At 38.1% G+C, this 25,909-nt stretch overlaps 1 protein-coding gene across 2 annotated transcripts in view; it reads right to left on the minus strand.

The window, feature by feature from the left end:
* Window positions 1–25,909, minus strand: part of LOC131071969 (fanconi-associated nuclease 1 homolog) — a 102,659-nt gene that overhangs the window by 20,399 nt on the left and 56,351 nt on the right. For both annotated transcript variants that reach the window (XM_058007961.2, XM_058007962.2), the window contains 5 exons: window positions 6,729–6,803; window positions 6,413–6,534; window positions 5,779–5,878; window positions 4,954–5,048; window positions 4,732–4,872 (listed from right to left, as the gene is read on the minus strand). In XM_058007961.2, coding sequence (XP_057863944.2) covers window positions 4,732–4,872; window positions 4,954–5,048; window positions 5,779–5,878; window positions 6,413–6,534; window positions 6,729–6,803 — 533 coding nt within the window. The remainder of the gene's footprint in view (window positions 1–4,731; window positions 4,873–4,953; window positions 5,049–5,778; window positions 5,879–6,412; window positions 6,535–6,728; window positions 6,804–25,909) is intronic.

Here is a 25,909-nt window from a genome sequence, read left to right on the forward strand (position 1 = left end):
ATATGCAAAATGGAAGAACAGAAAGAACATTTATTCCAATATTGCAAGAGAACCAAATGCTGAAAATTATATAAAATTCTGACCTTTCCTTTAGCAGCCAATAATGTGCATAGAACTTTATTTAAAGTATCAGCATCAAGCATAATTGATGACAAAGTACATAAGACTCGGCGATGAAAGTCGCTGAGTACATATCCAACATCTCCAGCAGCAGTGCACGCTGGGCAATAAGAAGCAATCTTGACCTTCAGCACCCCATACTTAGTATTCAGAATTCCAGGACCATGGTTTGCTCACAATATGAAGTAACCTCTCCGATGAGCATCCTTCATATAACGACGACTTCAGATAAAGATACTATTTTATCTCACGCCCAAACAAGAATTCCCATGCATCAAAGAGAATGCTCTTAATAGTGACAATAAACCTGATGGCTCGAAAAAATATGAATGTTATGCTATGAATCGGATGTTTGTTCAATCCCCAATATACCTGGAATAGAGGATACTCTATCTAAGGATGTCAAAAGGATATTGTCATGCCAATGACGTATCATCCTCATAAACCTTGCTGCATATATTGTTATGCCAGGGACAGATCATTCTTGTCACCTTCACTATGCACCATAGTCTGGAATATGGATATCGATGGGAAAATGCCAACAGATTGGAAGGATTGTATTCACGCCATGATAAGTTTCAATCCTGTCACCTTATCTGAGGAAGCCAACTAAATTTCTTGACTTCGAATCTGACATCGTGGACAACAATTATATTACCGCCCAACATTCATTTGCTCATGAAATACGTCTCATGGAAACAGATTTTTGTCCAAAGGAAGACTCAAATCATTCAATATATTAATCGCCAGATACCCTTCGCCAGCCAGTACATGTCTTTGTCATCCATCACCTCTACCAGAATATAACACCAATAACATCACATTTTCATGTCACTAAAAACCTCTGAGTGAATGAAATCAGTCTTCTTGGAAGACTTCACTGATTTCAATAAAAATCACACATTAAATCCAATGAAAAAAATTTATGATCCTTCCAAATCGACCTAGGCCAAATGGTTTCACTGCCGAAAATGGCTTTCTCAGACACCCATCCCAAGAACATAAAATTGAGAAAACTCTGAAACCAAGAGGCAATTTGAGAATGCTTGAGTTGCAAGAGGCATTGCAACTAATGGTTAAGACAACTAAATGGAATTGGTGGCCTGAGTTCAAGACAAAGTGAGGGAGGAGGGTGAAGGATGTAGTGAAGAGTGATGCTTTTTTGAGTGATGCAAAATTTATAGTCTCCATCATTACTCCAATTTTCCATGTCATTAGATATAGGGATGTCAATGCACCTAACCTTGGAGAGGTGTATGAGTGCATTGATACTATGCTTGATCAAATGAGGACTACCATGTAAGAAAAGGATCCCACATTAACATTCTACATGAGCACATTCAGCCAATCATTCATAGGAGATGGGAGAAGCTCAACATTCCCTTGCACATGGTGCCTATGCATTGAACCCCAAATGGTACAAGCATAGGCCTGGTAGAGTTAAACCCATACAGGATGTTGAGGTGAAGGCAGGGTTCCGTAGGGCCATTGAAAAGATCTATGATCATGTAGAGGCCAGCATCATTCGTATTGAGCGGACAAAATTTGCCACTCTTAGGTGTCATTCTAAGGGGGCCAAGATGGATATGGCAACTATGGAACAAGACTGAATTTTGTGGTGGAATTCCATGGACCAATTTCTTTAACCAACACTCTAACCATTTGATTGCTATCTCAAGTTTCTAGTTCTTCAACTGATAAGAGGAACTGGTTTACCTATAGCTTCATCCACTCTCTTAAGAGCAACAAACTCACCTCTAGGAAAGCAAAGAAGCTTGTGGCTATACAAAATGCTTTGTGTCTCATTGACCGCAAGACACTTTTGTACAAAGAGAACCCCACAACACAATGGGATGTAGACCTAGAGGAGCCAACACAAATTGATGAGGAACCTACAGTTACAAAGGCAAGGCTGGTTGGTATTAGTTTGGCAGAGTTTGACCACGTAGAGTCCAGCAATTCTAGTAATGAGGAGTTTGGGAATGATTAGCGGCCTCACTTCACTACATTTTGTAATTTTTACATCATTGTACTCATTGTAATAATCTTTGTGAAATCTTGAATATAATATAAATTTCGAATTTGGTATTTCCATTGTTCAAACTTCAATGTTAAATTGTTAATGTTGATTGTTCACTTGAACTTTTAGCAGTATTCAAGTATTTTTGTATTTACTATTTACTATTTACCATTTACTATTTACTATTTTACTAATTTGCCAAATTTTCATTTGAAAATTCAAAATTGTTATTCTTATACATTTTTTATAACTATTTTTTCAAGTAGTATATATATATCAGCATCGCCATTCCCCTGTCGTCCCCAAACTGAGGCCCTTGGTCCCCAGTCCCCAAATCCTGCCCCTCCATCAAGAAACTCCGTGGAACTATGTAGTATCCCTATATGCTTAGCACTACCCTATCCATTTACACACACTCTCTCTCTCTTATAGATTCACCTTATCTACCCGGATATCACCTATCTATGCATCTACCTCCATTTAGTTGTTTGCCACTAGGACTTGACTATTAGCCTATTCCAAGACATAAGTTGTGGGGGGCAACCTTGCCATTGCAAACTTGTCCACTCCATTTTAAAATTTAAAATTCAAATTTGACCAACTAGCCCCATTCACCCTCTTACCTTGACCCAACTAAACACACGTTGAGTGCAATTTGATGCTATGTGCTACTATTCAAAGAAATTCAATGCATACATTCTAATAAAGTCCTAATCATCTACTAGAGCATTTGAAAAGTACATCATTTTAGAGCATTTATAGTAATTAAAGGAAACACACTTCAATTTGGTACAATAAAAAGAGTAACAAATTTACATACTTAGGTACTTGCCCACAATTCCTAATCTTGTTCAATTTATAGGAGTTAATCTAGAGCTTGCTTCCCTATAACTAATCAACAATCCTTACGGTATTTTTAAATACCACTAATTCCCAAACCATTCAAGCAATGCAAACCATACTAGTAGTACACACCAAGTGAAGTTGCAAAGTAGAATCCCATTGATTGCCAAGATGAGTCTAAACCCACACTACAAATCTGCAACTACAACTTTGTCCCTAATTCTTGAACTTGTCCTATAACAAAATAAGGATCTACAACAAACTTCCAAGCAATTTACTGGCAAAGAGACATTGTTCCCAAATCTCATCTATGAGATAAATTCCAAATCCATATTCATTTGGCACTCACCCTCCACTCATTAAGAATCAAGCATCAATTTACCAAATGCTTAATTGAGACTGATTGTGCTTATTTGATTACATTGGTTTTAATTAGCCTAGGTTAACCCTCAGGAAAACTTTATTTTTCTTTTCAAGGATATAAACTTAAAAGAAAGATTAATATAAACTTATACTTTACATGAGGTTTGATAACCTTATTATACCTTCATGCTTAGTCCATTTCTTGAACAGGAATTACCAAATAATCTGTCCTTGTGAATTACAGCAAGCCTTCCTATAGCTTTCTAATTCACTTAGCAGGACAAGAAATTCAATAGCACAAGATTTAAAGATTTGGAGTTGACAATTTGCTGCAAGCCAATATCAAAGTCACTGCATAAATACCTGCCTGACTTGCTAGTATACCTCTTCCCTTCCAAAGTCTCAATCAAAGCCATTGAACCTTGGGACACGAGCTCTAGTCACCGAAGGCTTGGTCGCCTCACCAAGTTTACCACATGTAAGTATTTATTTTCCCTCTGCCTTTTACATGTTCACATTGGTCATCATATTGCCTCATTTACATCATGGAATGCATTAGTCTCTCTCATTCTCTTCCTTACTGCCATAGATATTGTCAAAGTTCTCAGCCTTGCACATTGTCTTGTGTTTATCACATGCATTATTATCCATAAGCATTGTCTATTTCCTGCCTGCTTAATACCTTCCTTGATTCCTTTGAGCATGCACTAAGAGAGTTCTATCTTTACAAGTTTATAGGCCAATTCAGTAGTCTAAATCTTAGTGCATACACTAACTACCACTTAATTACTCTCTATCCATTAACTCATTAACTGATATGAACCCAATATTCACAATGCTTATATATAATATGAAGACAATGTAAGAATACATGAAATATTGTTTGGTTAGAAGAAAGGCCCTAGCAAGTAGAAACTGGAAACAAACTTTTAATAAGGAACACAAATAGGATAAGTAAAGAAGGCCATGCTACTCACCCATCGTTTTAAGGAATGTAGTAAATAATCTTACCTTTAATATTAATAGCATATTACTTCTCCTATTATGTTACTCCACAACATATCAATCTTTCAGACATGTTAATTTATGTTCAAATCCTAATTCTACTTACAGCCTTACTGACTACAATTAAACTCTTCCAAAATAAAAGTTTATGAGCTTGAGAGACCAAACGTTTTAGCCAAAACACCAAAAGGATCAGTTTATTAGGAATGACAATTGTTCTCCTAAAATACAGAGATCCTATGAATGATTAACTTGCCAGAGAAGCATTGGATTTCTACAATCTTAATCTACTAAATGTGTTTTTCTAATTTCTTGAAGAATGGCCCATGAAACAAAAGTTAAACTGAACTGAAAGCATATTTAAATATATCCTCGTATACCTGTTCATATGAAAGCAAATCAGCACGATTTGAAAAGATACATTGGTTTTGGTTGCAGCTATAATCTGGATACTTCTTCAATCCCATATCAACCAGTAAAAAGGCAGAAAGGTCTTGCTCTCCATTTAGGAAAAACAATCTCTGCAAGGGAACATTTCAATCTTATCAAAACGTGATAGTAACAAGGATGGGCACTAAATAAGATACAGAATAATTAATCACCTGGACTCGCCACAAAATAAATCCTGCTAAATCAGATATCTTTATGCAGCATCCAGCTACTTCAGCAAAGAGGTTATACAATGATGGAGCACCACCTAATGGAAGGCAAAACTTAAGAAAATAACACAATGAACTTGAAGCAAATGATCAACCATCAAGCAATGTTTATCCAAGTTTCCAATACGGGAGTACAGGGTACCGCAGGGATGTATTTACTAGATGACAAGAAGGGGTGTCAAATTATGTGTGTATAACAAAAAGAAATTATAAAAGAGCATTTCACAAATTTTCAATTCTATAATCAAACTGTTAAGCATCAATAACATTCTAAATAGCTGAAATTCAAGCATCTACAACATTGAACATAAAACTGTGAAGATTCAAGATTGACCATTGAAACAAAATTGAGTGAAACATTGAAAATTTGAAATACAAACACAAATTTTTAAATGAATATTTTATTTTATTTTTTTTAAATTGTAATCATGAATATCTGGTTTTTTTATTAATTAGTGAAGGATTTTTATGGGATCCACACCCTGCACAAAAAGAACATACCAACATAGCCAACACAACCAATGTCCCTCTTTTTGTTTGTTCTCTTTTACAGCAATATTTTTAAACAATTGTTGATGTGAGTATCAAGATATCCCTGGAACATTCCCAGTAGATTGGGGATGTCCCTTGATATTCCAAGACCATTATGTCATTCCCAAGTTCCCCCTCTAAACTAAAAAGGAAATGTCTCTGAGACACGAAAAAAGAAGAGGATATGTGGGCAATGGCCTCTCCACATCCACATTAAACACTGCCATAAAGCCTCACCTGAAGCACCCATCAGATATTTCTCTCTTTTCTGGTTAGCAGCAGAAAACAACTGCTGTAGAAGTTCATCCTTTTTAGCTGAGCCCACTTCACTCTTCGTCTGTACAATACAAGAACTTAAATTGAAGGCATAATTTCATATTTATAAAAAATATGTAGCAGTCACCAAGGTAAGTTTCAACAGAAAACTCCACACTCCAAGAAACTAGAAACGATTGGTTCTCAATTGATTAACTTATTGATGTTTGATGATGAAGATGTAAATCCTAAAATTCCCATGACCTGTTTTTGATGTGATACACAGCCATGATGACTGTTCAATATTAACTACCTTTATATTTTATCACATAAGGCCAACTACAATTGACTTATCCCATCCCCTCTACAATAATCCTAGGCATTCTCGTTACTTAAAATGACCTTAAACTACACATGTTACTATGATACCTACCCGGCATCCTCTCCAACTCAGAGAATGTAGACAATGGAACTAGATTTGCCTACTTCTTGTATCCAAAGCTCAAACCTCATTTTGCATAGGGAGACACATAAAACTTCTGACAAGCATTCAAACATACGATTTAAAATGAGAGGTGAAAAGAGCATAATTTTCTAATTGTAAATTCTAGTTTACCTTCAGAAGTCCCACGCTAACTAATTGTCTGAGCTCAGGCAAAGAAAGCACTGCAAACATCTCCTTGATTACATCTTGAAAGCTTTCCATTTCAGATTCTGAAGAGCTGAAATAGCCAGCCACTGTTCATGCATATTAATGAAATAAGAAAATTAACTTTAAGTTAAAAAAAAATAAAATGAGGAAAATATGGCAAGGATTGTTTTTTACTAAACAATAGTCCTACCACTAGAGCCACGTTGGTGATCCAGAACCCCACCTTCTCATGCTTTGCTTTTGAATAAAAATTAAATGATCAAAACATTAGAAGGATTACCTATCAGCTCCTCACACGCTGATTTTGAATCAGCAATATCAGAATAAGAAATAGTTGAGATACGAAACCACGGACCTGAAACACATATATAGCAGGAGTTCATGAACAAACAATCAAACAAACAAAAAAACATTGTAAAATGGCTCCATCTTAATCACTTCAGTTTTCTGACAATATAAATACCAATTTTACAACAGAACAGAAGGAAAAAAAGTTCCATGCACATGGCACATAACCCAATACACTTCTTCAACACCTTACCATATACGCCAAAAATAAACCTTGCATGTGCATCCATACAAGTTATAGCAGTGCTACTACTACATTTTATAAAGGTTGTGTTTAGAAATAAGAAATCACCTAGTAGGTACAAAATGGATGACCACCATCACAAATCATATAGGTCCTAGAATCCTGCAAAGATGGCCAGGACTTGTAGTTCACTTACTAAAAACATCAAGTTGATTGATGGACAAAGCATACATGACTATTTATCCTCTGTAGCCTGTAAACAAAATCTCTACCAGTGTTGTTTATGCCAAAGATGACATATCCATAAAACAGCAAATTAAACCAGCAGGCACTTTGCCATGACCCCCGCTGTTAATATTTATTTATAGTTCAAATCACAGCCTTAAATAGCCATTTAAACCATGCATTAGCAAATAGGGCCGACTAAACTTAGGAATATAATAATAATTACTGGGAGAGGCCGACCAACAGAGTTTGATTATAGTCGACCAAGATGGAATAATAACAGAGTTTAATTATTAACATTTTATTACTAGGAGGAGCCAACCAGTTTAAGGGATATACAACTATTTGAATAGGCCGACTAGTCATCATGAGTGCAGCGCCACCTTGGGGAATAGCATAAATTAAATTATGTTCTCATATGGGCCAACCCCTGTAAGGATTCACCTCTTATAAAAATGTTCATGTTCATAGAGACATGAGAGATATAAAAGGAAGGATGAATCATTTGAGCAATCATCCATGAAGGATCAATCAAATGAGAAATAAATAATCTGACCTGGAATCAAATAGACATTTGAATTGGAATCTGGAAACGGAATATAAAAAGCAGAAATCTGATTTTTGGCTAATAGCCTTGAATTTGTAAGTTTATATATATACATATATATATATATATATATATATGAATTATGGAATGATCAAATGAATAAGAGATCTGGGCATCGAACAGAAAACGGTAGAAAGATAAATCAAATATAAAAGACAGATCTAAATTGCAGAGATATCAGCAGACTTGGTTAATTACCAAGTGCTGTGTATAATGCTACATAATCTTGATCATATTCAATCATCCTATATTAATGCTTAGTAATTAATGTTATCATCCCTACTATTATTATAATATATATATATATATATATAAATAAATAATGATGATGAAGATTCCTTTCAAGCTTCAGCCAATCTGCCATCCCATTATGGAGGGGAGATATGTACATATAAGGAATGCAAGTAGCATAATGGTCCATTCGAGTTGGGTAACCCCAGCTGGGGCTGAGAGGCCGAATGGCAGGTGACATTCCATGCTCCTGGGTTTGATAAATAGGCTCAAGGCGCCTTGTATGATCTCCCATAGTGCTTCATCATATGGAGGAGTTAATGGGTAAAGCCTTAAGAGAATCCCACATGTATATTATGTAATTTACAATAATGATTAAGATATGTCCCTAACCCTAGTAGGAAAGATCAATTTTATATCTAACATGATTGAGGGGTCTCAATCAGGACCTAATTGGTAAATGATATCTCTATTCCATTTCTTACTATACTTGGAATTGTAATTTTAGGGCAAAAACTAGGGTAATGGAAAAGGGGACATTACACATCGAAACTTGGAAAAGAAACTCCAGCAATAACTCCAAGAGCTCAAGGTCAAGGAAAGTTGACAATAAATGTAGAGCCAAGGGTTGAATAAATTATGTCAAAATGTTAACCACAAGGTGATACAATAGGAAGGAAACCAAAATACTTTTGGCAGATAAACATGTCATACACACGTATAAGATTGCTCCATTCATTTATTCACATCAGATATTCTTATATACAATGTACATTCATACCACAAGCATAGATTCATACATCACATATTCTTGGCTGATATATCTCTTATCTATACAATACATTCATCATTTGTACCTCCTCCTTCCTCTCTCCATATCTCTTTGTGATATAGATGGATGCTAATATACCCTATAAAGATGTAGGGATGTGTCCCCCTGTCTTAGTCTGTTATCAGTCGTTAAGAGGTGCTGCACATTGCCTGAAGCTACGACAATGTACTTCTTGAGTCCTGCAATAACTGAGGCATGTTCTTCTTTGCTTCCAATTCCATGCCTACAAACAGAAATTGCAGTACCGGCATATCAAGAGTGTCACCCATCACATACAATAGACAGAAGATGTAATCCTGATCAGTAATTTTCAAATGGAGCCACCAATGAGGGATCTTTCTTTTCAAAGGCTACTAAAATACACATAGCTCTGCATTAAGCTATCCATTAACCAGATAGCAGATTTGAGAAGTTGTGTCATGCCACCACTATGAAAATGTATCCCAGAACTGACATCTCTTGATGCTAAATGTTCACCTCTTGATGCTAAAAGTGAGACAAATGATCATTTGAAACAAATTAAGACTTTGCCATGGTACAGAATACAAACCATTGAAAAAATTGTTCTCTGTGATCCCATTGAAACTTTTATTCAAATGCAACAAAAGCCAGTGCAATTCGTGCTTCTGGTCTGAACCATGAAGCATAAGGCAGGCAGCTCTAGTCCTACTCAAGCTCAAGCAACCAACTGGCAGGTCCCATTCATTCATCCAGAGGACAGACATCCATTAAGCAGACGTCGGGTATCATCATAGAACATGCAGAAGGATTTGGAGGATGCTGGGCAGATGCCTTGCCTTGGGGACAGGGCACAGAAATTGTCTTTCGATTCCCTGGACTAAATTTCCTGCAAGCATCTTATCTAAAGCCAATTTATTTATACTTCATTTATTTTACTGGGAGTGCACAAAGCATAGGTATAGTCGTAGATCTTCTACAACTCATGTTCAGCTTGTATTTTAGTAATCACAGATCTAGGCCTTTTTCTTCTACATTTGCCTCATGTTTTGTCTTGATGGAGCTCTGCTCCCTGAGATCTAAACTTGATTGTTTCTCGTATGCTTGTTCGTCAACTTATGATTTTGTTCCTTGTAATGCTGGTTGAATCATACTACTTATATCTTTATAACACAAGGCTTTTAACTTTTATCAGAATATATAATATCAAAAAATAACATTATATCACATGGGTTCTAGACTTCTAGTTCATCTGTCTTCTTAAGCATGTTTTACACAAATTACAATAAACAACTTTTAAATTTTTGTTCTCTTGTTTTTACTTTGATACCATATTGGTAGAACGCACTTTTCTGCTTCTCATGTTTTTTGACTCAATGCAAAGATGTTATCTCAACCATTGTTAAATTTCAAACATATAGACTATTTCTAATCAATGCACAATCAAACAAGATGTCTGCCTTCTTGCTTACATATTGAAAGCTAAGTTGCCAGTTCAACATAATTTTGAATATGTAAGCAAGAAGGCATCCCTAGTCACCAAGGGCATCCCCCCGTCCCTGGGATGGTTGGGGACGCCTGTGATGTCACATAACCATCCCGGGGACAGCCAGCCATACCCCTTTTCCCAGCACATTTAAAAAAAAAAAACCATTTTTTTTTCTTTTTGTGGCCCCACACACCTTAGCAATAGTGCACAAGTGTTTGCTAAATTTCATACACATTAAACTACATATGCCAGATCTAACTACAACAAGAAGTCTGGAAAACACTGAGATAGGTGCTGCAGCATATCTTGGCAGCAAGCACAACTTAATTTCACAAACCCGCAAAACTTGGTAATGCATATGAAAGTGATTATAGGTCTGCAATACTGGATCTTTCACTGATATGAAGGGTAAACATGTCTGAATCACTGCCAAAAGCACTTACAAAAATAATGAGCAGCAGCCTGGTAATAAATTTCGCAAACACTCAGAACTTGGTAGTGTGTAAAAAAATGGTTATAGGTCTGCAACAATGGACTTTTCCCTGATATGAAGGGTAAACAGGTCTGAATCATAGTCAAATGCACTCAGAAATATGAACAACAGTTTGGAAATCAATTTCACAAACACCCAGAACCTGGTAGTAAATAAAGAAGCGGTTGTAGGTCATAATATTAATAGAATGCTATCACAATATCCTCCAACCAAAAAGAAACGACGAACTACTTGCAAACAAGTGCTGGAATGATCAATGTCAAGTTTGGAAACCACTGTGCAAAGCCCAAACTTAATTGTAGGTCTGATATTCAACTGTTTGCAGGTCAAAACAGCTACAAAATTCATCAAACACCTTCCCATAACATCAAAGAACACCTCCCAACATTACCCAACAGCAACAAAGGGGCCAAGAGATGCAAGGAATCATACACAGCAAATCACACCAGGTCTGCAAGAGGTACAACCTGTATTGGGCCGTACTTTTCAGGCTCGAAACCACTCATACTCCTTCAAACTCACATGCTTGGGCTGGAAATGAACATCAATGGGAACAGCTAGTGTAGACTAATCAATACCATAAATATTGGTGGTCAAACATATAATTTAAATTTTCCCTATATTTTATATAGCCGTCCCAGAAATTTGCCCCTCCCGAAAACACATCCCATTGTCCCCGTACTGGAGGTAACACGCGTGTGTGTGTGTGTGCACGTGCATGAGCGTGTACGTTTGTGTGTGAGAGCCATCAAAATCTGTGGAAGAACATGATAGACACCTAAAGATAGTGTCGCAATGCTTAAGAGAGCATAAGTTCAGTAAGCTATCCAAATACACTTTCTATCAGGACAAGGTACAATATTTGGGTCATGTAATATCAGCAAAGGGAATTGCAATGGAACCTAAGAAAATCATGTAAAACAACTCAGAAATACTGAGAGGGGGGGGGGGGTTGTGAATGAGTATTTCAAGGAAATCAATAACTAAAAACACAAAGAATTGAAAGGCAAAACATTCATAGAAACAACACAAGATTTATCTCATGGAAAACTCTCTCAGGTAAAAAACCACGTCACAAATAACTTCCATTAATGAAGAATGGGCACCAACCTGTTGTGACCATTTCACACATCGCCCCATTAGAATGGGGACCCCCTCTTTTTTCGCTTTTGTTTTTCCTGTTCTTCTCTCTGTTTTTAGGGTTTTGAGTGAGTGAGTGAGTTGTCTGGGCTAAGGCTAAACCTTAGGGGTTTCTTTTGGATATTTTTCAAGCTGAGTCCAGTCAAATTTTGAAAGTTATTGAGCGTCCTTCCGAGGGTTGATTATTGAAGTAAGATAAGTCTGTCAGGAAGTCAGATATGTCTCAGGTTAGGTCTAGTTAGGGTTTTTTGGGGGAAAATTCAAATTTTGTTTAAGTGTTAGCATTTTGAAGATGAAATTGTATATTCTTGCCTAGGTAAATTTTGATCAAATTTTGGAGGCAAGATGATGCCTGAAGCAGAGAAAGTGCTCCTGTCCTTCACTGAAGGCCCAGGGCGAATTTCATTCTAAGTGCAATTTCTTGTTTTGCGAGGGCTTGCTAACTGATTCCGGGCCTTGAAGATGACCTAACTCTGCCTTGTGAAATGATTGGAGACCTAAATTTTGAATATTTTAGCCAGAAAGGACAAAGTGCTCCCGTCCCTCTCCAAGGGACCAGAGCACAAATGTTATTTTATGCATATTTGTCACTGACTTTTCTATTTTGTTTTGTGCAGGGTCTTCCGGAATGATAATTGGACATGACTTGATACTTTTGAAGATTTTGAAGGCACAAAAATGGTGAATTTTGAAGGTTGAAGGAAAAAGTGGTCCCGTCCCTCTCCAAGGGACCAAGGCAAAGTGCTCCCGTCCCTCACTGAAGGACAAAGGCAAAAAGGCTTATTGGAGCCATTCCTGACCTTGTTTGGTTAAATTGAGACATCAAAGGCATGATGGAGGACGAAATGAACATGATAAAGCATCCAGACTTGATTGAAAACAATGAAATGATGAAGTTTTTGCCTAGAAGGTAAAAAGTGCTCCCGTCCCTCACTGAAGGACCAGAGCACTTTTCTTTATATGCACAGTTTTAAACCTTTATTGGACATTAACTTCTATTCATAGCATGAAGTAAGATGAAATCTTCCCTAGCAAAGGAATTTCGAGACGAAAAGTGAGACAATTTGGCTTGGAAAGTAAAAAGTGCTCCCGTCCCTCACTGAAGGACCGGAGCACTGAAATTCAAATTCACACTATCTTTGCAAGGTTAAGGTGATTTTATGATTTGAAGAGGTTAAGGGAGGCATGTTTTGTCCATTGAATATAATTTAAGCAGTTCACGAAGGAGTAAATCAACCCAAATGACAAAAAGTGCTCCCGTCCCTCACTGAAGGACCATGCCACTTTTTCAAGTTTCTCTTCTTTGTTTGATATTTTATGGCAAAACTTGACTTGGATAAGAAGGACGAAGGATGTTTTATGCCTTGGACGTGATTGAAGGTTTAAAAGAACAAAGAAATACACCAAGATGTAAAAAGTGCTCCCGTCCCTCACCAAGGGACCAGAGCGATTTTCCAAAAGTGCTCATGTCCCTCTCCAAGGGACCAGAGCGATTTTCCAAAAAGTGTGAATTTCCTGCAAGGCCAAGGCAAGTTTGTGATTGAAATGAATGAAAGAGGACATGATTAGCCCATTGAAGATAATTTGGGAAGCTAGCGAAGGACGGATAAGCTTGAAATTGAAAAAGTGCTCCCGTCCCTCACTGAAGGACCAGAGCACTTAACATGTTATCTCGCCTTTCTCGCCAATTTTGGACAAATTGAGGCCAAGGCGCAAGTTTGAAAAAGTGTTTAAAATGCCTTGAAGTGGAATTGAGATGCGAGAGTTGCAAGTTTTGACGACAACTGGCAAAAGTGCTCCCGTCCCTCACCAAGGGACCAGGGCGCAATTTCCAAATATGACCATTTACCTTGCATTTTGAAAGGATATTTTTATTACCAAGGCTCAAGATGGAGTGAAATGTGATATTCTACGCCTTGAGGGTAAATTGAAGATTAACGTGATCAAGAATTCATGCAATGGACTCAAAAGTGCTCCCGTCCCTCACTGAAGGACCAGAGCGCTTTTTATGAAAACAACAAATTCCCTCCGAGATTATGCTAAGGCAAAATTGTATGAGATGGGAAGGATTTTCTAAAACATGGTGAACAAAGGTTTGACTTTAAAAAATTGAGAATCCTAGCATAAAAATAAAAAAGTGCTCCCGTCCCTCTCCAAGGGACCAGAGCGCTTAATATTGGCATTCTTTATTTTTTGCCATATCCCAACGTTGACATCCTCCAAATCGCATGAAATGCCAAAATCATCAACTTCGAAATATTTGAAAAATTTTAATTAAATTGGCATTTAATAAATTAATTTTGAGCCTTAGAAAATCGAAATTTTAATTATAAAGGCATTTAAAATTAATTTTTATTAAATTAAAATTGAAAAAGGAGCGCTTGAAGTATTATTTTTATCCATTTTATTAGGTCGGCCTCTTGTTTTTGCAAATTTATTCATGTTTTGGCCTATTTTGCCAAGTCGGCCTATGGGAGATGAAATGGTGAGCGCCCTATATAATGGGGGTATTTTGAGCAATTTTAATCATCATTCATTCATTATTTCAAGTGCGATTTGAGGAGCAAGGAAGGAAGTGCAAAATCTGGTTTAGTTGGAGCGAATTATCTTAAGTGTTGAAGATTAAAGGAGGCGCATTTTGCTAAAGGAAAGACTTCAATCTACATTTTGCCTAGCGAATTCACCCTATTTTTGCATCATTTTTTTAGAATTAATTCTCAAGTGGAGGTATGGCGAGATCATCCTAGTCCCAATGTTGAAATTTTGAATTTTGAACTTCAAGTTTTTGAAAATTGCGTAGTTAATTAGGAAATGATAACTCAAGATTTATCATGAAGTTTCCTAATTAAAATCTTAAATCTTCCTTTCTACTCTATATTTCTACGTTGCAAAATATGTTACTCATTATGAAATGTTGTGTAGGTGTCAAGATGGCGACCCCAAAGGCAGGAGCATCCACGAGTCGTCCAGCCCTCATGAAGGAAGATCAGAGGAATGAAGAATTGGAGACCAAGATCGTGTCAAAGTGGAGCAACATTGGAGATACCAACTTGAGAAACTTCAGTGTCAAGAAGTTTCGGGAGGTCCCTTACATTGGCAAGCCATCACCTATCCCAAGGAGAATAATTGAAAGTGGCATCATCAAGGCGGCCGGTTTCCCTCCAACAGTCCAGTGCCATGAGCTAATGATCGAGTGTGCTCGCCATTATGACCCACAATCAAGATCAATCGTGTCCAAAGAAGGGAACACTTTGGCTTACCTTTCAAAGGAGGCTATAAGTGAGGCTCTCCATCTTCCAGAGCATAAAGATATGATTTACAAAAGCTTGGAAGGAGCCAGGTCCATGTATGAAGATGATCCAGACTCTTGCTTGAACATCATCAATAAGAGTTGGTTACTCAAAAGTCGTCCTCGCCTGAGCAAGATTCCCAATACACCACATAGGATCGACTTCCAGGAGGAGTACAGAGATTTGATAACTTTGCTCAATCGAGTTACAGGGGCTCCTCAAGCCTTCTATTTTGAGAAGTGGATGTTCTACTTCATCCAAGTGATAGTTCAAGGAAAAGGAACAATTCATTGGGCTAGAATTATTAGCCATTGCTTGGACGTGCAGTTGAGAAGACTAAAGGCTACCAAGTCATTCCACATGAGCTCATACGTCATATATGCCTTGATCAGGAGTTTCGAATATGCAGGACTACCTCACAGAGGAGTGATCGGAAGAGGACCCGGAGAAGTCAGAGTTTGTGATTCTTATGTTCATTTGCATCATCCACCAGGAAGTGACTACAAGTTAGTCAATGATACCTTCACGATGAACATCACTAGGATATTGCAAGGCGGGATTCACAATCGACTATCTCTAGATGCACAAGAGCTTGTAAAGAAGTATGGTGCTTGGTTCATCCAGTTTCAAAAGTTTACATATATCAGAGTCCATGGATGTCCTTCACCCCCTTACATGTTGCCGAGGTATTCGACAGACAAGATAGTGCTACTCGAGGTGACTAGGCAGTTGGCAGACTATGCGAAAGCATTCAGACACAAGCATAGAAATGGAGCTCCCGTGCCCATCATATTGGGGAATTCAGTTGAGGTATGTCCTAATGCTCTAGCCTTAGATGATGCAGAGAGGGAGTTGGCCTCATATTCATTCACGTTCTTTGCCTCAAGGGAGAATTTTGACCCTTATGGGTATATAGAAGAGACATATGGTAGGAAGTACAAGCACGAATTTCAGGTAGAAGACTTTTGGATGAATCTCTCAAGTGATTTAGAAGTGAAAAGAAAGATGCATTCCAGATTACCTTTAGATTTCATCAGGAAATGCAAAATTTACAGAGTGGCCAATCAAGCTCAGGACAGTGGCAGACATCTCCAGTCATCCTATGATAGAGAAGACAAAACAGTGAAGATAGATTGGAATGAGCCTGAGATTACGGATTTGAGAACTTTGATGGCTCCAGTTTTGTCATGTACTCGCAGATGGGTGGATGTACAACATCAAAAGTTAAGAGAACAGAACGTACCAATGACTTATACTTTGGAGGAAAGACCAGAAGAAGGAGGAGCAAGCGCAAGTGAAGACAATTCTCATCCTAGAGGCGCGAAGAGGAAAGAAAGACCCGAGAAAAGGGAACCCTCCAAGAAGAAGCAAGAGGCTAATCGAGATCGCTCATCAGGTACATCATCATGACATGAGAAAAGGACAAGTCAAGTTGAAGGACAAGAGATGACGATGCCTGAGGTGGATGAATCTATGGAGTCAATAGTACAGAATGATAGACCTGAAAGAGGGAAGGCACCTCAACATTCATCAAGTCGATCTCCCCAAGTCAATGAGCTACATGAAGACAAGAATGATGATGAAGTGACATCTCCTCTCCGAGAAGAAGAACCATTGCCTAAAGAGATACAAGTTAGAGAGACGAGATCCGCCATTCCAAATTGGTTGAAGGAGAGACTGACAAGGGTGATTGTGATCGAGGATGAAGATAATGTGATTGACTTAGAGAGCCTTGTAGGAAATTCTCAGGAAGTAACGGAGAAGAAGAAGGCCACCAAGATGTCCAAGATGATCAGAGATGAGACAGGGTCCAGGAAGTTACAGATAGCTACACCAGCAGTGGACAAGTATGAAGGTGAAATCCTTGCAGAGGAATATGATGTAGAAACATTTGAACTTGGTCCACTCACTGCTGAGCAGGCACTGGATGAGGCAACCGATTCATTTGAGGCACTTAAAGACAAGCTTAGGGAAGAAATGGAAAAGAATAGAAAGCTTGAGAGAGAGATCGGTGCTTGGAGAGGCTGCTTTAGCCATCTCAATCAGCCCTTGGGACGTTAGGATCCAGCAGTGTCTCCTGTGCAAGCACTTCCCCTTGAATCAGTTGGCGAGGCAGAGAGAGTCAAGAGCTTGGTTCAGCTTATGAGCTCTTGGATTGACAAATCCCACACAGTTGCCGTTGAATTTGCAACAAGAATGATGCAGACAATCCATCGAGCTATCCAGGTCCTTGAAATCGTCCACAACCTGATGATAACAGTAGCCGCTTTCGCTCACACTAGAGATGTTATCATTCCTGTTCTACAAGTAATCAGGCAAACACCAAGGAAGATCCTAGCACAAGAAAAGATAATGGATGGAGGAGCTCATAGTTTTATCCAGTGGTCAACTCTACTCCAGATGAAGGAGGTTCTTTTTGAAGACATCAGCACCAAATGCAATCAAGTTGAAGGCGTCATCCATCCAATTCAGGACAAGGTGTTTGAGGTGTTATGTACCATTCTTGGCAGGAGGATCGAAGTTGAGACAGATGTGGACCTTCAAGAGTTGGAAGAAAGGGTCAAGGTCATCTTTTGCAAAAATGAGAATGTCATCACGGATGAGCAACGGGATCTAATGTTCGCTACTATGCTCCTGATTGAGAAGATCAAAGAACTTGAACATGGATGGGATGCGGCTCTTCTCAAGGCCTTTGATCAGGTTATCCACTTCGAGGAACGAATGAGGAATCTTCCCGAGATTCCTATTGCTGAGATTGAAGGAATTGGGTCCAGATTCATTGCATATGCTAAGAAAGAACATTGGAAAGGGAATAAGGTTCTAGAAGAGAGGTTGTTGTAGATGATGTGGCACCTTAATTATCATTGGTCTATGTTTCCTAGATTTTCGTGCCAATTAAATATTTGGCTATGCATTTAATATTGTTCAACTAAAAAGGGAACTTTTTGTAACAAACCCTAATTAGGGTTTAGGTGTCAAAATCTCAACCGTTGATCTTCTTTTGATCTGGGTCGTTCATTGTAATTGAGGATGCTATATATACCCTCACTCATATTCATTTTGTCATTAGAGATTAGATATTAGATGAGAGATTAGAAATCAGATTTTAGATATTAGAGAGAAGAAAGTTATTTTGTAGCAAGATTGAGCATTGAAGAAAGAATTTCAAGCAATTGTTGTCTATTTTGGCTTTGAGATCAATAAAATATTGAAGTTATGGTGTTTTATTGCAATTCTTGTGGCTATCTTCATGGTTGTTTACTTTTCTGAATCATTCTCAATCGAAGTAGTATCTAAATTTGAAGGACTAAGTGTTGAGCTTGATCTTTGGTGAGATTCACATTCCAAACCACTAGCTTCTTACTGATTGTAAGAATGCCTTGTGTGGTCAACTGGAGATATTTGGATTCCTTAAACCTTCAATCATTATTGAACTATTGATATGTACCTTCATGGTAGTGTCTATAATTCTTGATGATTTGAAAATCATTAATCACCTTAGAAGATCGCATCAATTCCAGTAAAGTTGTAATTTCTTGGCAATACTGAAATTGGTAGAATCTTGCCAAGTCTAGCCTACATTGAGTCATTCTTAGGATTAGATTAGAATTCATCTCTTGCAAACCCTATCTTTTAATCTTTTTGAGAACTTGTTAGTTTTAGGAAATTTTTGTTCCTGCAATTCGGATACGTAAGGCCCCTTGATGAAACAACATTCACAACGACCACTGGTGCTTATCCACACGTAGAGACCCTACATCGAAGAACCTTGGAGTCATCCTGATTGATCCTTTTTCGCGACATCTTCAGCAATCAGAGGCTTTATTCAAGAGAGGATAAGGTACCCTTGGGTATTTTATTCTGTGTTTGATAGTGTACAAAATACATGTCAACACAACCCAAATTTACAAAATGGTGAGCACCTACTTGTTGTGACCTTTTCACACATCGCCACATTGCAAACGGGGACCCCCTCTCTCTTGCTTTCCGCGTCTTGTTAGTTTAGGGTTTTGGCAGCGTGTCTAGCAATTTTGAGTTTTAAGTGTTCGAATCTTGAGTTAGAAATGTGATCATGCCTAATTTCTATTAGGGTTTTGAAATTTTGTATAGGATCAAGTGTGTAAAATGTTAGACGTCATAGTGATCCTAATTTTGTCTAAGCGTAGACCTTTTGAGCGTAGGCATGTTTTAAACATTCGGGTTGATGATATTTTTGTGTAAAATGTTAGACGTCATAGTGATCCTAATTTTGTCTAAGTGTAGACCTTTTGAGCGTAGACGTGTTTTAAACATTCGAGTCAACGATATTTTTGTGCTCAAGTCCTTTCAGAGTTAATTTCTTGCTCCTAGGAAGTTATTCAAGTTAGATTTGCGCTAAATCTCGATAGATTTCCTTTTGTCTTGCTAAAATTTTGGTAAATTTGCCTAAGTCCCGATGTGTTTTATTGAAAATTTGAAGTGTCCGGTCGATTTTGAGTGGAAAAAATCATTTAATTCCTGATGAAAATCCATGTTTTAAGGGTCTAAACGTCAAAATTCGTGATGGGAAGTACTTTTCCCCCATATTTCCGATGACCCATGATTTTCCTCCACTCAATCTCTTGATGGGATATGAATTTCCACCAAATTTCCGATGGACCTCATTTTTCCCCCATTCAGATTCCTAATGGAGGACGATTTTCCCCTAGCAAGGCAATTTTTAACTAAGTGTTGGCAAATCCACCTGATGACCCACGTTTTTCCCCTGGGAGTGCAGATGACTTTAATGCGAATGAAATTCACGTTCCTGATGCAGATCGATTTTCCACCAGGATAGTTAATGATCATATTTTAAGGATTTTAATGCGGATGACTGTAACTGATGAAGGGCGAATTTCCACCAGTGCAAGTATTGACGAAATTTTGTCTGGATGACTATCCAGATAGGGGTCGATTTTCCCCTAAGGTGAATTTTTGAGCTTAAGTGACAAAATTAAGTTGGAATTTTAATTCCAGATGGATGGCGATTCTCCCCTGGAGACTTTTTTGTGCAATGTGATGAAATTTCATTGGAATTTTTATCCCAAAGTGGATCGATTTTCCCCCAAAAGCATAATTTTTTAATATTTTAATGATTTTATTTGGAATTTTTAATCCAAATATAGGGCAATTTTCCCCTAGGGCTTAAAATTGAATTAAAAAGAGAGACCAGCATTATAATAATAATATACTTGCCGAGTGTGATTGCTAAGTTGCTGATTTGGGAGAATTTCTCCAACTGGGCAATTTTTTGTGAAGTGTCAACTTGACACCATTGGAGCTGAAGTGTGTTTTGAAATTTATTTTCTGCCTATTCCCAGATGGGCAATTTTGTTTGAAGGCCATTGAAGTGAGTTTAGAGAGCTATTTAAGGTCAAATTCCTCCATTTTGGGGTGCATTTCCTCCAGGTTGGTTGGCTGCCATTGCTGAGTGTTGGCTGTGCATTCTTCAGACCTGCGTATTTCCACCATTGCTGAAGCTTACTTGACCTCCATTGCCTGCTAGAAACTACATTTTCAGACTTGACATTTCATTCCCAGCAACTTTCCACTAAGGCAATTTTGTTGAAGACCATTTTGGAGGGCATTTTGAGGTATTTTCAGAGGTTACCATCACTGTTGCAGGTCTGAGACACCATTGTTGCAGGCTGTCCTAAGAAAAATTTTCATTTCCAGCCACCTACCAAATTGGGCGAATTCATTGGGAAGACATTTTTGTGACATTTTATGATCATTTCCTGGGTTTATCATTATTTAAGGTGTTGGTAAGTCTGAAACTTCATTTTTCAGACTTGCCTTCAGATTAATTTTCCTTTACCAGCCCTACATTCATACCCGGAATTGATTGTTTTGACCTTGGGAAGATTGTTTTCATCACACATTTGCATTCAAGGTGACTGCAACATTGTTTAAGTGACTGATTTTAGGTGTTGCAGGTTGTCTTCAGACTTATTGGCAGCCATTGGTGAGCTTGGAAAGGTGTTTTCAGACATTTTTTGAGTGAAAATCAGACTTTCACACCTTTCCTAAGACATTTCCAAATCTAGTATACTCATTTGGACTTCAATTTTCATAATTTTCTGAGTATATGCAAGTGTCTTCAGACTTAGTTTTACATATCAGACCTTAGTTAAGTCTGAAAATGATGAATTTTAAGGGTTTTGTGAGGGTTTACACCCTAATCTTGTTACATTTATGTTCTATTTTCAGAATTTGTTAGAAATTGGGATATAACTTCTGATTTCCATCCCTAAAATTGTCTAAATCATTAGAAATCAGAACACTTTTAATTCGGAAAATAGTTATCGGGATGATTGTTTCCGAAGTTATAGACTTCCAGCTTCGTACAGGTACAATGTCAAAATCCGGAATTGGAGTTCGGAAGGAGCAGCAAAAGATAGTTCAGGAGGGATTCTATCCAGAATCCAAATTGTCATCCAAGTGGAAGGAGATCACAAATACGAATATGCACTTCCTGAATATGGAGCGGATGCGGCAGAGGATGTTCGGAACTAGAGACCAGATTCCCTCTTCTACCTATGCAAACATCATGAAGAGTGGTATCTATCATGCCGTTGGATTTCCACAATCCATATAGTGCAGCGAGTTGATTGTAGAGTGCACAAGGCACTACGATCCTCTCTCCCGAATGATCAAGACTCCCAAAGGTGTGACTATTGCCTACCTTGCTGAGGATGCCGTTGCTGAAGTGTTTGGAATCCCACGCAGTGCAGACATGAAGAATAGGACAAAGGATGAGGATGAGGATGAAGCGAAGTACAAAGCAAAGGCGGATGCATGCAAAACTATAGTTAACAAAGAGTGGATGATTGAGCCAAGGCCTCATCATTCCAAGGCACCCAAAACACTCATGTGCACAAATTTGAAGGAGGAATATAGCGACTTGGTATTCCTATTGAACCGAGTGATGGGGATGTCACAAGGTGCAATATATCATGGATGGATGTTCTATTTTATCCAGGATTGTCTAAGAGGAACAATGATCAATTGGTCAAAAATCATTAGTGACAATCTGGATTTCTAGTTGAGAAATGTGGAGAGATCCAAGTCATTTGCCATGACTTCATACCTGGTGTATATACTTGCACAATTTGTTACTTATAAAGGATTGGTATGCAGAGGTGAAGTCGGGAATGGACAGAGACAGTTTAGGAGTTATGAATGCTATCCACAGTTGAATATGAAAAGAATTGAAGATTATAGGAGGGTGAATGATGCATTCACCATGTATATTATGAGGATGTTGCAAAGCGGAATCCACAGGAGGTTGTCCAAAGAGGCAACAGAATTAATTGAACAATATGGATCATGGTACATACAGTTTCCCACTTTCACATACCTAAGGATTTGGGAATTTTAGTCTGAAACATACAAGCTTCCTACGTATCCTACAAACAGAATGATCCTATTGGAAGTGGTGAGACAACTTCTGGAATTTGATTTCGTCCAGAAGGAGAAGCATGGAACTAGGATGACTTTTCCTATTTCCATAGGAAAAACATTGGAAGTGTGCCAATCTGCGACTGCAGCTAGTACGGTGATTGAAGAGATTGCATTTTATCGTCTTGGAACATACAAATACAAGAAAAGAGAAAGATTTGATCCGCACAAGAAGGTTGGAAGGATCAGGGGAGATAGATTCATAAACAAGGTGGACATTGAAGATTATTGGGCCAACCTGATGGACGAGCAAGCAGTGAAAAGAAGAATGTGGTCCAGAATGTCCGTGGATTTCATGAGAAAGTGTGAACTCTTTCTCATTCTTGATCAAGTGTTGGATGATCAAGATCATACTCATCCACAATATGAAAACGAAATGAAAAGGGCTATCCTATTGCCTAATTGGTCAGAACAAGAAGTGACAAATTTGAAGAAAAAGATGAGAGAAATCTTGAGTTTCTCCAGAGGATGGGTAGACAAACAAATGAACAGATTAGTTGATATGGATGTTATCTTCACGTATGATAAGATGAAACAGGAGGAATCCTCTTCCGAGGATGATCAGAGGACAATCAGTGACATAAGGATTCATGTAGATGAGGAGAGTCAAGCTCCAAAGCGAAGGAAGAATACACCAGGAGAAACCAAGGGTAGAGGGAAGAAGATTGAAGAAGTAAAGAAGAAGAAGCAAAAGCCTTTATCTCCCCTCAGTGTCTCATCAATCAAGGAGATTGATATGCCAGAACCAAACAAGGATTTTGAGCAATGCTCAAACATAGTTATATTACTAAAAAATACTCAGGAGTTGTATGCCACAGCCACATCCACACCACCTAATGAAGATGATGAACAGTCGAGATCTCCCACTGTCCTTTTGGAGGTTAGCTTGGGAAAGAATGTGTATGAATTGACCAAGGAGGATGATGATGATGTTGATGTTATCTCGGCATTGAAGGAACTTGATCGAGAGATGTGTCTTGATGACAGGATGGAGATGACAGCTATTCTTGATTGGTTAATGAAGAGCATGGAGAAAAGTAAGAAGATGATAGAGGCGCAGCCAGTGATGATATTGATGACTACCTAGCTAGAAGCAATCAAGAGAAAGAGCCTAGGAGGGCTGAGATATTTTTGCACATAGCTAGAGATGAGACAAGAATGCGGATTGCACAGGTGGTCGTTCCCATTGGTGACGTGACTATGGATGTTGATACTCCCATGGATTTCCACATCACTTCAATTGCCCTTGGAGGAACTACGAAAGAGCAAGAGTTCCAAGAACTCAATGATACAGTTCAAGTGATCAATGAGAGGGTGGATAGGGAGATTGAAGAAAAAGAGAAGTATAAAGAAGAGAATATCAAACTTAAAGAGTACATTGCAGGGATAAGGCGCGAGAATCCCGCCTTTGTTTCCCCTATTGCAGTTGATCGTGGACTTCATATTGATTACGAGGCAACGAGGGCTACACTCTCGGAATTGGGAAAATGGATTGAAGATGTGAAGAGACAAGCGGATGATTTCCTTACTCAGTTTGTCCAGGCATTTGATAGGACAATAGCGCTCATATTTAGGATACAGTATTTGGAGGGAGTTTGGGATGAATCCCAACCTGTTTAAGAGAAGACTATTCCCCGCCTCAGAGTTTTGAAGAGGATTCCTATGTCCACATTGATCAGGGAAGGAGTTATGCATAATAGAGATAGATTTGATTTCCATGGTTGGTATTGTTCATTAGCCATGAAGAAATCCGCTTATGAGCAAGCGCGCAAGGATTGTGCAAAGATGGAATGATCAATTCTAGAGATACAGTCAAAGATCCTTACTTCGATTGAAGAGTTATTGGGAGTAGATGTTAGTGATGCTAGCGGTCTACACTTAGCAGAGTTGAGAGAAAAGATTAAGTTCATGTACTTCAATCAGTTGGATTCTTTGAAGAAGAATCAGATGGATGATTTGGTTTCCTTGTTGATCCATGTCCACAAATCGCAGAAGCTTATGCCAGATTGGGAGAGCACTTTAGATGCTTGTTTTGATGCATTGGATGTGGTTGATGTGCAGCAGGATGTTTTGCCTAGCGTTTCCATGGAGGAATTAGATTCTATATTGGCTAGATTCCTGGAATATGTTGTGAGAGAAAGAGACTAGAAGATTCCTTACTTGATGATTAGGCATTATCTCATTGGGCCATATGTTGGTGGCTCCATTTTTTATGTAAACCCTAATTAGGGCAACTTTAGGGCATTGTTGGCATGATCTTGGCCCTTGATTTTGATTAAATCTTGGCCACTCATTTATTTTGAGACTCTATATAAACCCCATTGCCTCTCATTTGTAAAAGAGATTTTTGAGAATTGTCAGTTATATGCTGCAGATTTGAATATAAATCATTGTTCGACTTGATGGTGATTTTTGTTTAAGTGTTACATTGCATTTGTGGTTCTCATTGCTTCCAAGTTAGATTAGAAGTTTAGATTAGAATTTGCTTTCAAGTATTGTTAGATTGAATGAAAGAATTTGTTGAATGCATTTGTGTGGAATCCATTTAATCCATACCACTAGCCTCTTACTGATTGTAAGTTAGCCTTGTGTGGTCAACTGGAATTTTATGTGCACTTAACTTCAATTGTTATACATCCATTGTTATGCATTAACTTGAATGGTATCAATGTTTGATGCTAATGATTTGAACATCTTTGAAGTATACCTTAGATGATTGCACTAAGCTTGTGTCAAATTGTTCAACTTGATGGTGAGACCTTGCCTAGTAGGATTCCAATAAATCATTCACACTCTTCTTGCAATTTAGGCTTTAGAATAGATTTCCTAAACCCTATTCCTTTTTGTCCTTTTTTAGAAGTCTTTGTTAGATTAGAATCAAGAGCTGAATTGCAAAATCTTAAGTCATCAGCATACTTATTCCAAATCCAATTCATGAAAGATCTCTATACTAAACAATTGTGTGAGTCCCCAAGTGAAGACGGCAATTCACATCAAGCCATTGAGTTACCCACATTTCAAGACCTGACTATAGAAACCTTGGAATCATCATATGAACTTCTAGTGATCTTAGGATATAAGGTGATTTTGTTCAAGAGAGGGTAAAATACTTTGGTATTTTATTATGTGTTTGTATGTGCGTAAAATACACATCAACACTACTCACATACAGGAGCACCAACTCT

The sequence above is a fragment of the Cryptomeria japonica genome, chromosome 1 (genome assembly GCF_030272615.1).
Source record: "Cryptomeria japonica chromosome 1, Sugi_1.0, whole genome shotgun sequence".
Taxonomy (NCBI): Eukaryota; Viridiplantae; Streptophyta; class Pinopsida; order Cupressales; family Cupressaceae; genus Cryptomeria; species Cryptomeria japonica.